At 43.8% G+C, this 13,267-nt stretch overlaps 1 protein-coding gene across 1 annotated transcript; it reads left to right on the forward strand.

Annotated features, from left to right (window-relative positions):
• Positions 1-833: 833 nt before the first annotated feature.
• LOC128718625 (uncharacterized) lies at positions 834-4,760 on the forward strand. The gene is made up of 5 exons (XM_053812247.1): positions 834-1,083; positions 1,296-2,169; positions 2,232-3,104; positions 3,166-4,032; positions 4,097-4,760. Exons 1-5 carry the CDS (start codon positions 834-836, stop codon positions 4,758-4,760), a joined length of 3,528 nt encoding a protein of 1,175 aa, XP_053668222.1.
• Positions 4,761-13,267: the final 8,507 nt, after the last annotated feature.

Consider the following 13,267-nt stretch of genomic DNA (forward strand, 5'->3'; position numbering starts at 1 on the left):
AATCGGTATGCCTTGGATGGATTTTGGTGAGATTGAAGATACGTGTTGCAGTATAATTTTTGCGTTAAGGTTACACAATCTCTTTGAAATATATAAAGATGGAATGAAGTTGTACGTGCAATTGCTAAACATTATTGAAAGTTATGATATGTGAATCTTATATATTCTGTCAAAATTCTTGAGAAATCTTACACAGTGAGATAAATAAAGATATTGGGCTCGGAGATAAATAAATACTGGAACTCGTAGGTACAACTAGACTTAAGATGATGATTGTAGATATCCGAAAATAATAGCACCAGGAACTAAATGATGACTCCAAAAACGCTTGCGGTGAGATGTAGACTAGATTGAAACTGTTCTTAAAGTAAGTTAAATCACTTCACAACATTGTGTGAGTTGCGACGAACATCTATGTGATTCTACGTTAGTTGTGGCGACTATCACTTAATTTTTATGCTTTCATAAAAATATCCAAATACGTTTCATCAAATCGAATGTTGTTGTCTCTTCTTAAAAACTTTGCGGTTCTATGAAAACCTGTTTCCGGTTTTACCACAGTACAATTTTCCAGCCGCCAAAACCCGTTTTACCCGGTGAAGGGTTTCACAGCGTATCACTCACACTTGTTTAGCTGCAAAGACGACGTACTTCATAACGCAATGTTTATCTCGCTTCATCGCAGCCGATCGTTGCAAGAGGGGATCACTCACTCAGTTCATAAAACGGCACGGAGCAGACGTTCATTCGCAATCGAACGATCAGTGTGATCTTGAATCTGCATAGAGCAAGTTCCAATGCCACAGTGTGTGCGGGCGTGAGTTTCAGTGAATATGAGGTTCTGTACGGTCGCAAAACTATTAGTGCTTTTTGGTTTGCTGTGTGGCGTGCCTTCATCGCTCGGCCAAGAAAGTCGTTTAACGTGTGGCCGACGTAGAGTGAAATCGGTGTACCTCATACACAATGGCATTGATGCTAAGGCAGGTCACTGGCCATGGCATGTGGCTATCTTCCATCAACAGCAGTTTCAGAACGAATACGCCTGTGGAGGCGTAATCGTTGATGAGAATACAGTTCTCACAGGTAGGTGAAACAGGCACTCATACTCTTCTGTTGATAAGCATTCTCCGTACATAACAGCTTCCGTGATACACAAATGTGATGAGCTTGGTAACCGTGGTAACCAGCGTAATTGGCTGATGAAATAAAAACAGTACAACGGTTGCACTGTTGTAGGGTTCTACGACTTGTTTATTAGCATTAATTCTAATTCGATGTGATTTTCCCACTTGTAGCTGCTCACTGTGTCTACACCGCCAATGGGAAAGTCCCTCTGGACCGGATCACGGTGACTGTCGGGCAGTTAGATCTGACAGAAGAGAACGAATACACAAAAACGCACTATTTGCTGGAAATAATAGTACATCCTAGGTACGGTTCAACGAGCATTATCAACGACATTGCCCTGTTGAAGCTGTCAACTAACATCACAATGACGAAGTACGTACAGCCGGTATGCCTCTGGACCATGGACAGCAATCAGGAGACGCTCGTAGGCAAAAATGGTACCATCGTTGGATTCGGGCTAAACGAGCAGGATGTTGTATCGAATCAGCTAAAGCAGGCGCTGATCGGTGTCGTGGATGCGTTAACATGCATCGCAAGTGATCGTGCCGTGTTCGGCACTCACCTGACCCCGGACATATTCTGTGGCAGAGGGCAGATGGGTGTGAGTGCGTGCAATGGAGATAGTGGTGGCGGTATGTTTTTCGAAGTCGGTGGCAAATGGTTCGTGCGCGGTCTGGTGTCATTTATACCGCTGCGGGGCAATACCGGGCTTTGTGATCCGTTGAAGTACACCGCCTACACCGATGTGGCAAAACATTTCCAATGGGTTGTGCAGTACGTGGACAACCGTGTACTCTCTTTCGAGAACGATGTGCTCGATATAGATTACGAAGAAAAGCTACGACTGTTCAACTTTGGCACGTGTGGTGTGACATCTTCCACGCAGCTCAACGATGGAACTAGATGGACACTACCCTGGCTTGGATTCGTCATCCTATCTGGCGAGTCGGACAGTGCACCGAACACACGTTGTACGGTAACGCTAATAAGCGATTGGTACGCTGTTGGTCCTGCACATTGTTTCGCGAGTGATGGCATTGAGTAAGTACAGATGATAATGCACTATTACCGAGTTTGATTACATGTTTTAAATTATTTTTCAGACGCTGGATTCTACTCGGAGGTACTTCCGAATCGCCACCGAACTCAACGCAAACGTTGCAAATCGAACGAATAATCACACATCCAAAGTACGACAGCAATAGTTTTGCTAGCAACGTCGTGCTGATCGAGTTGCTAAACGCAGCCAACACGACGCTACCGAACATAAGACCCATCTGCATACCGGCGATTCCTGAGCTCCGTACGAATCAGATGTCGAACCTATCCGTCGCATCGATCTCGACGCATGCAAAATCATACACCAGTCATCCGGTGAGTTTCGTGAGTACAGACCACTGTAAGGCCCAGTACGCTGAGTTGGGGTTCAATATAAGCTGGCACAATCAGCGATTCTGTGCGCAAATATCACCTGAAGATGACACCACATGCAACTCCCTGAAAAGTGGAGCACCACTGCAAGAGTTGCGCACGTTTGGCGATGCGGAACGCTACTTTATGCGTGGATTCGAACTGTTTGGGTTGGGTTGTGCCACAGAAACGCCACCGGTTTACAACAGTATGGACGAGTATATGGACTGGCTGCTGTACAACATGCGGTACAACATTCTGGACAAAGCTGAAGCGATAAAACCTGCAATAGTGACCACGCCGAAGCAGACCCTAGACACAGAGTGGCGCAAGTTACAGCAGCAACCTGGGAAGGAAAATTTACGCCTGTTCAATATGGACACCTGTGGCTTGCCGGCCACGCGCAAGCAAAACTTGGGAAAGGCCATCCTGTTTCCGTGGGTTGGCTTTTTCCAAGGTGCCGAACATATTACGGACGATGCATCTTTGACGAAAGGTTTGGCAGTGCTGATAAGCGAATGGTACGCTATAGTTCCCAAGCGTAGTGTACAGGACAATACAACTTGGTGCGTAATTTGTTTTGACCCCCCCGCAATAGTGTTATTAATAATGAATTTCACATTTTAGGCGTTTACTTATCCTGGGAAGGTATAATCTAGAGGACCCTTCCAACTGCTACACAACCGTGTGCGAAGTAACGCACCAAATGGTGGAAATAAAGAACGTTATCCTGCCACCGAGCGGTCATCCAAGGCAAACGTTCGCGCTGGTTGAGCTGCTAGAACCGGCAAACTTTTCCATACCCTACATCCGACCAATATGCCTCCCGTTTATGGAGCAGTTGCACCAACGCCAACCGACCCAGGTCGTTCTAGTGTCGAACAAATCGTTCTACACCGAAAGCAAGAAGCTAACGATGATCGACTATTTGAACTGCCAGCAACGAATGCTGCTGCAGGAACATTTGGTCACATTCGACGGTGACTTTCCGTGTGCGATCGAGACGGAAAACTACAGGCAGATACCATTAGCCTCTGCTTTGGGCAGCACGTTACAGCGGCCGGAACGGGTTGGTGGACGTACGCGTTACTTTCTTTATGGCATGGATACGAATGAAGAGAAAATTTTCTCAGACCTTATCTACGGTCCGTATCTGTTCGCCACGGTGCTGATGGCGGATCTCGATTGGATAGTGGAAACAGTGCAGTTGAAAGAGCACAATACATCGTTGCCTAGCGTTACGAGTAACGTCGATCATGGGAGAGTTACTTTGCCACCGTTGGAAGTCAACACAACCAAGCGAAGTTTGTTTAATTTTAGCAACTGCGGGATAAATACGCTGCTGAGTGATCCATCGAATAGCTATCCTATTCCGTGGATCGGGAATGTCGTCTCAAATGCGCCATTTTTCAATGTGAGCCGTTGTTCCGTAACGCTCATAAGCGAATGGTACGCCGTTGGACCGGCGTACTGTTTCAGTGATACTAAGCAAGAGTAAGTATGTAGGTCGATCGATGCGTACCCTTACCAACAGAGTTTTTTTTCCGTTTCATTGCAGACATTACGTGGTGTTCGGTGTTATTAGTCAATATACTAGAAGGGAATGTTCTAAAGGTGAAACGGGTGCAGACTGTGCGCTTCCACTTCAACGCATCTTAGTACAAAACGTCACCATCCATCCGGAGTACAACCTTTCCAACTACGTCAATGATTTAGCGTTGGTGAAGCTAACCACACCCGTGGACACCTCTCTACCAAATGTGAAACCCATCTGCCTTCCCATCTTGGACGAAATCCGCAGCTATGACACATCGGGTCTGGTGATGGCTACTACGAGCAACACGGTATACAATTACGGCGTTCTACCCGTAGGAAGCAGATATGTAGATCCCGCTGAGTGTCATAAGCGCTGGAAGGGTTTGGCAGTAAGATTTACCGTGGGCATCTCGAACTATTGTATTATATCTAAACGAACGCCTGACGATGAGTGTCTCGGTGTATTTACGGGTGCAACACTCCATACGGTTCATAAGGTACAGTCCGCTGAAAGAGCCTTTCTTCGTGGCTTTGATTTGATCGTACCGAGAGGATGCAGTCGTTATTATCCGCTAGTTTACCTCAACACCGATGGTTACTTGAGTTGGATCATGGAAAACATGGACGATGAAAGTCTGCCATCGGGCGTCCCATTCGATTTGCATAAAGAACTCATTTTTAACTAAGAAGTAAGACACATATTAATACTGCAGATTTTACTCTACCTTACAAAAATATTCATTGATTGCACATTGCTCACAGGTTTGCGAGCATGTTACCGCACTATTATATGCAACACACCATTCGTACGTTAGCTCTCGTAAGTGCAGCCGTAGTGATATGGGAAACCACTTCGCCGTAATCTTCGCGCACACCCTCTGCAGCTGCAACCCGTCGTCACCGCTTCGCTAACTTACCACTTACGTCCTCGCGCAATGCTCCAAGCTGATAGTGCACCGGTACGCGACTGCCGATCTGCACTAGATGGCATTTTAAACTGCAGTCTTATCGTGTTTGAAATGGTCTCGCCAACTACAGCGTTTGCAAAAGTGCCCATCGCTGCCCAAGTCGCTTCGTTTGTTGCATCCCAAGGTTCGAATGTGCATCGCAAACCGGTTCATCCGCGATAGTTACCGGAGGGAGAAAAAAACTTTAATCGCAAACGAACGCGCACTAGAAATGGGCAGCAACACGTTCCAGGGTGCGTAGTTTCGAGACCACTGCAAACCATTGCCGGTTGTAGGGGTGTATGCAAATTATTCTTCATGGCGGAAGTGTTTTATTTGGGGACGTTTTATAACTACAACCCCGAACTATAAGACACTTTTAACATTAGTTGAGTGTATAGCATAATTTCTATCTTGGAAAAACAATTTCAAATCAAACATTGGAATACGCGAATTGCCCACAAGTGCATCAAATGCAATTCATTCCGTATCAGCCACCATCGTATTGCGTTTGAAAGACCCTCAGCGTCGGTGAACTATCGACGCTGATAAGGCGCTGTGGCTATTTATAGAATGAAGCAGCTAATCAAGCGGCGCATGAACGGTTTACTATTCATATTAAGATGCAACTACAGTGGTGTCCGTGTTTTACCACCGGCTGCAAAAGAATAATTTTGAAGAGAGAATATTATTGAAATCAGTCAACTGCAGTCAAGTTTCGTATAACGAGTTTATTATACAAGTCGTTATACAGGAAAAGTCGTTGTGAGGAAGATCCATGCAATTCCATGCATGATTCCATGCAATTTAAATTGTTCTTTTTCTTCTTTATCGGCATAACAACCTCAAGAGGTCTAGAAGAGGACTACCATTTGTGGCTTTCTGCGACTTTATTTACCGGTAGCCGGATAGTCTGTATGTATGTCTGTATGTAGTATTCCATTCCAAGCAGCAATAAAACATATTCAAAGTGCATAGGATTTGTTTTCCTTTTTATCAGGTTGTTAAAGGTATAAAAAACATACTGTCTTCGTTTATTCTTAATCGTTGTAATGCAATGATATTCGTGATGGTCAATGCTCAATCGTTTGATATACGTCCACTAAACTCCATCTTCAAGATAATGTTTGATAACTGATGAGAAATCCCCTATTGAACTACATTATCATAGTCATAAGTAAATTCACTAAAGCTTTGTGGAATACTTTCGCACCTTTTTGTTATCCGAAATGGTGTAAGAAAGTGCTCAATTTAGGTAATTTATTCGATGTTTTACAAAGAAACTGTTAAAAATAAGTGTCCTGAAAAATGCTGAGAACATTTCTTTTTGACCATACCAGAGCAATAATTTCGTGCTAACCATTCAAAAGAATCGTGCCGAATACAAAAAGTGATCGCATGTCTATAAGGCAGCGTGGTTAAATCGTTAAATGGATCACATATGACTTCTGAAGTTCCTGTTCAAACACAACACCAGTCAAGGTAGGAGTGCTTAGAATAAAAGTTTTATTCAATACTTAGAGCTTGTAATAGCAGCATGTACAGATAAACATAGCAGAATTGTATTGTGAGTGAGCAATGAGTGAGAATGAGTATGAGATAATGAGTGGGAGAAAGTGAAGTTTTTTTTCTCAGTACTCTAATATTTGAACTCAACTTTTTAATATTATTAATATGCAATATTTGTCGTTTAAGTACTTCCGCTGTATGCCGTGACGACGATCATACGACGTCGGTTGCCAAGCGTTTAAAGCGTATTTTGTCGCTTGGGTTGGTTCTCTGATTGATCTTTCAAGCTTCTGAAGATTCTATATCAAGGAAAAGTTTCTTAAATGTTTCTACATTGAACTGTCCCCCAAAATATGGGTGACGTTAGTGTGCATTTAGAAAAACTAATTCCATCTGCATTATTGAAAGATAATCAATTGAACAAGCTCCTTAGTGGAAATGTGGAATGAACAGCAAAACAATAAACTTTAACGTCTGTAAATTAGTATTACAAAATAAACTATTAATTAATTTTCAAGGTTTTTTCGCACAGTTCAAAAACAAAGTTTCGGTTGAAATACCTTTTCCCCATTCTTTTTTTTTTACTTTTTAAAACAAATAACATAATATTTACGCTATTAACCAACAGGTGGCGCTAGCTTGCTTTCATAATTACACTAGACCTATTTGAAAGATGAAAGTGAGTGAGGGTAAAATATGGCCGCCACGGATTTATCAACTTTTCTTGGGCCAGATAAATGAGTGACCATTGCAAAATGTCTACACACACTGCTGCAAGTTGTGCTGAGCAATGGAAAACAAAAATAGGGAAAATAATCATTTCTACTTGTCGAATAAAACAATCGCCATGAGTGCAGACGAATTGAGTACCTTCAGGAGCAGTAGATTGTTGGTGTGTGTATCACGCATACTTGTTTGTGGTGCGGACATGTCAAAGGACGAGCAATAGTTGTCATAGCGCTTCCGAGAGCAATTAAATGGTATCATCTGCGTGTTTGTGAGCGCTAAGCACTCACTAGCATACGCGCACGCTCACGAATGTTTGTGGAAAATTTGATACCGAAAAAAAAAAACACACACCCACATACACCTCACACTCAATCCACCCAGACGACATGATGCGTGTACGGAGAGTTCCTTCGTTCGCGTGTCTGGGATACGGGACAAACGAAAGTATGCGTAACCTGAGTGCTATGCGTTCGTATGGATATATGCGTGTGTGTATTTGTGTTTGTTCGTTTATAATGAGGAAAGATGATACGCACAGAGGAGGGAAAAAGCGGACAAGAGCACAACGGTTCGACGTCGTCGTAGGCCGGAATTTGTATCGCCGTAAAATCGATTTTCACGCAACGCTACGCGAGCCGGAGTACTAAAAACTGCCTCCACGCGATCCTATGCCTTTGTCCACCTGTCTTTCCCGACGGCTACTTTCCTTTCCCCCTCCCCCCAGACACCCACCCAAAACCTCCATCCGGGTTGGTTACCAACACGATTAAACCGCACCGCGTCTGGGCGGACTGCAGCAGTGAATGCAGCACGAAGAAATGCACCTCGAGGCAATACGGAGGCCTGTGTAGCGTAGCGTAATATATAGTACGGCGTAGAGCTAATGGAGCGGGAGGGAGAAAAAAAAATAATTACACGCTTTCAATACTATTTTTTTTTTCTGGCACGCTTCACTGTTTTTGCGAGTTTTCGTTATGGTTCATTCGTTTTGAAAATAATTACAATAGGGGCGAAATGAGAAACAGTAAGAATGTTTAAAAATATCAAAATATGTATCTTCAGTCATTAAATGTTAAAAGGACATACACAAAAGCCGAAATTGATTTCTAACTTTGGCGGGAAATTGACAATAGAGAAAAATAATATTTTTCTATTGAAAAAATTGATTTTAAATCATTTTTAATTGCAATTTTTATATTTTATTTCTATCAGAAGTAGGTCATTTGATTTTCTTCATTATATTTAGCATCTTACCCGACTCAAGGAGTACAATAAAAGAACAATTGAAAGTACCCAAAACAGAACCTTTTCTTTGCGAAAAGAAATTATTATCATTTCCCCACTGTACAAACAGAAAAACAACAACGTTTGCATGTTTTTTTCCCTTCCATGCGTTTTTTTTTCCTTTGGATTGGCCTGATTGTTTAGTGTGATTTCCTTTTTCGCATTCACTCTTGCCCGCAATCTCTCCCGACCGCCACCACTTCGGGGGGAAACCCCCCCCCCCCCCCCCCTCCCCCTCCGTTCCACAAATCCATCGTTTTATGTCGAGAGATTTTACGAGAAAATCCCTACTCGAATCCACTCATCATCATCATCGTGACGGTCGTCATCATTCACACACTGGCTTGTCCAAACCCACCCCTCCCCTACGCGGATGAATTTTGCATTTTCATTCACACAACTCACACACCCACGACGACGAAAACATCTCCCTGCCTACCCTCGTACGGGTCTGAGTGACCCCGTGGAGACGCCCGGTCGGTCATGCGGTGTGGGAAAACCGAAAAGGAAAATCACCACACTTTTCCAGCCCCGCGTTTTATTTCACTCACACACGGACTGAGCGTGAATGTGTGTTTGCGTGCGTGTGTAACAGTGGTCGTGTGCGATGCGTAAGGACATGCGCATCGCTCTTCCTGAATGAGTCACTCAGCGTGTGAGTGGCAACTCACCGTACAACCACCATCATCAAGCGCAACGGTTCAGAATTTTCCGGCTCGTTCTCAGTATCGGTCACACACTCGGTGTAGTCGTTTCGTAACGTTTCGCACATCGCCAGCACAGCCAGTGTGTGCGTGTGTGTGTGCGTCGGAGCTTTACCGAAGTGGCCCCACGGTTACACGGCTGCTGGTGGCACTGTGACACTGTTCGGCGGCATCGTAAATACATTCCCTCACTGTAATGGTACGTCTCTCCCAACAAGTGATAAGAGTTGGTTCGGAAATATGCTCACTGCATCCATTGCTGTGTGACAATTTGTGTGCGCTGTTTGTGGCAAATCCTTGAAGCATTTCGTTGCGATGTCCAAGTTAGAAAACAGTCAGCAAGTGATGAATCTGTGCTGTGTTTATAGCCATATATTTAAGAGTTCTTTCTTATAATAACACTGTACCAACACTTCCTTCTTTGGCAAGTTTGAAATGTGGCAATCTCCTCTCTTCCAAACACGAAACCTGACCTTTATTGGATCCTTTTCCTGCAATTGTTGTCGTAGCAACATTTAATGCGCGTGAAATAAGTTACGATGTGAAAAGTGTACTTTCCCTATTATCGCTAACTCGTGTAATATGGATCTATCTGCCCATAAGTGTATCTATACATCCTACCAATCGAGTATAGAATTTGTTTCACTGCCTTCAGTTTGACACTTTTGTGTAGTACTTTTATCGATTTTTCCTCCACAATTCTGACGGCTGTCCTGTGGCTTCTTGCAAACCAACCGATGGTGCGCGCGAGTATGTGTGTGTGTGTATGTGGGGGCGGCATCTGTATTTGTGTGTGAGTGGTGCATTTCTAGTAACAAAACGGGTGACACAGTAATGCACAGAGCAGCTTAAATTCCTCTGTCTTGTGTACTTCAAACGAGCTCCTTTCCGTTTGCTTTCAAAGATTTTTGCTCATTTGCCCAAAACCAAAGCAATATCGAATTTCCATCCGTTTGTCGGTCCAGCAATGTGTCACGGTGTGCATTTGTGTATGTATGGTTGTTGGTGTTTGTGGGTGTTGGTGTGATCCAGCGCACGTACCAGGATGACAGCATCATTCGGGCGGGCAGAAATTGGCACCAAACAAACAGGGGTGGAAAAACTCAACCCAAGCAAGCAGAAGGATGCTTTTTAAATTGGAACGTGAGCAAAAGAAAATCGAAGGATGCTTTGCTTTACGCAAAGAACGAATAGTATGGATGGAGAAAACTTTCATCGGGATGTTAACGCACAGCTTTTTCGTCCCTTTCAGGTGAGTTCCTAGTACAAATAGTGGCTGCGAGTGTGTTTGTTTCGTGTGGCCTGTTCTTTTTCTTTACGTATCGCACACACAGCTTCACCACTAAAGCTAAGCTGCATTGTTAGGAAGAAGCACTAAAGAGGAGAAAACAATAGTTATAAAAAATGAAATTCAAAATAAAAGTCGCTTTTTTATTGCAAAAGTTGAGAAAAGCTACAATATTTTTATTAGATGATTATAGTTTAATACAAATATTAATAATATTACTAAACAAAAGCCCAATTTTTCTTGTAGATGATTATGTGTGATAAATAGTCATATTTTAAAGTACTACAGCAACTAATTCTAAACCTAAATTATATACCTACAAAGATGACTTTCCTTCAGTTTGCCAAGAAATAAGAAGAAACCGCAAAACTAGCACAAACTCCCTCAAAATCCGAGAGCAAGATGGCAATGAAAATAGCACAAGCGTTGCCCAGCAAAAGGATTCACCCAGTGCAACTGTGTGTGTGCGATTCAGTGCGTCCTTGCTTTGCGCGCCCAGTGGAGGGAAACCACACGGGCAAAAGAGGGACAGCAAATCTGAATCAAAGTCTCCTCCGAGAGTGTCCTTTTGTGCCGCCAAGAGAGAGAGAGAAAGAGAAAGATGGCCGAAATCATGTGAGCAAATGGGAGCAACAACAACAAAAAGAAAACGTCAACCCCTCGGCCCGCAAAATGGGGTTGCTCACGTATAAGGTATATGGGGGCCAACGTCAGGAAACAAAATGACAAATGATGTGTACGGGAACATGGGGCTTTTTCCCCCCACCCGTCTCCGTGGTGCGGGAAAACGGGACAAAAACTCATTAAAATTATTGAGCAGAACCGTTACGCCACCCTGTCCATCCTTCCCCATTCCCACCCTCTCACGTGGGAGGTGTGAGGGAAGGGGGTGGGAATCAAATAAAAATCGAAATTGCCAATTCAATTGTGACATGGCACGATTTTCCCAACCCGGAAATGTTACCCCGAAACATTTGGATTGTGTGATTGTGTGTGTGTGTGTGTTTTTTTTGTTAATCGGAACGATTGCACTATTAGGTTGGGACAATCAAAATACACACCACGAACAACACCCGTTGCTTAGATTATCTCCGGGTAATAGTAATATGCGGTACGTGCGTAATAAACATTCATAATTCATTGCACACCATCGTCGCGATGCGAAAGGCGCGGGAAGTCTTTCGACATCAAGAGGCAAATGAGTGGCAAAGCAGTGTGCATGTGTGTGAGCTATTCGCTCTTTTGGGTGAATCCGACGGAATGGGTTCTCATTTCCATGGTTTCCTTCGATGATGTTTGTGTCGTGCGGTGGTGAAGTAGTAGTGAATTAAGGTTATTTTTTAACCCCAAAATATATAGTTAAACGATAGGATAGGTACATCATATTTTAGTTTATTTAAAAAAAGGTATAATTAAATAAAAATATTTTAACCTTTCCCAATATTAAACCCATACGCAAAGAATATAATCTAATGAAGCCAAAGCAAAGGGAAAAAAAATGTTTGTAGTTGAACATTTTCCACTAGTTTTCTTGCCTAGCTTCAGAATTCTCAAGTTACCGATGCGAATTCGTAACGCAACATGGAAAAAAAAAATTCAAAATGAACCAGAAAATAAAGGGAAAGGCGCACAAAATGGAGTAGATTATCGGATAAAAGTTAGCGACCGAAGCGTAAAGTGCTGAGCATAGTTTTCGCTTTGATTTATCTGCTTACGAGGTCTCTCTTTTTTTTTTAAATAAACCCATGCTCTATAGACTAGGCGCGTAAATCAATGGGATTTGACAGGTCCGTGTTGAATATTACAGATTCGCACACGAACACATCCGTGTTCCTCCGCTCAACTCGTACCTGAAAGGGCAGATAAGGCGGTACTGGTTTTGCCAGGAAAGGATGTTAACATAACCCAGTGATGCTGTACCTTCGATATATTCTCCCGCCATTTACCGGGAACTATCCAATCCCGGTACCCGGTCGGTGGGCGTATTAGCCACCCTAGCGACCGAAAATGCCACCCCCGTCCCGGGACCAGATTAATGCGGAAATCGATTCGTTACGGTGCTTCCCGAAATTGTAAGCAGTATTCAGTAGGTGAACAAGTGTACAAGTGACTTAAAGGTGGGAGGAGGAGGGGGAGGGAGAGGGGGGGGGGGGAGTAACCGCGCAACCCATTCTGTACGGTGTAGAATTTCCATAGTGACTGTGTGCTGAGGAGTGCTTTTTGTGTCGGAGCATTCTTGAGGCCGGGAATGGAAAGGAAACTATGAGCTAGTGTGAGTAGGTGATGGGACCATGCAGCTGCAGCATATGCACGTTCCGTGTACGAGATCTGCTCAGGCAATAAGAATCTGCCATCTGCCGGTGGAGCATTCGAACCTAACCAGCTCAATGACTCGATGTAGCAGATGAACAAGAAAAAATCCTCCCCGCTCTCCTCCACACACACACGCACATACATCTCCCAATTTCAACTCGCCTCAAACTGAGTCCCACATCCGGGAGCCACTGTTCGTGGTTATATTTTATTCAAATTTCCACCTGTTCCCAGTGGCGGAAGATGCCGAACCCGAAACGGCACGGAAGCCCGAAAAGAACCTCAACCGGGCAGAGAGCAGGACACGTGCACGGCGAGTTGAAATGTAGTTTTAATTACCGAAAAGCACATACACTCCCGTTGCGTGTGGCGGGCAGCAACCGTACCGTTTTCCTGGGTGCTGGCAAGAATGTGCCGGG

The sequence above is a fragment of the Anopheles marshallii genome, chromosome 2 (assembly GCF_943734725.1).
Source record: "Anopheles marshallii chromosome 2, idAnoMarsDA_429_01, whole genome shotgun sequence".
Lineage (NCBI taxonomy): Eukaryota > Metazoa > Arthropoda > Insecta > Diptera > Culicidae > Anopheles > Anopheles marshallii.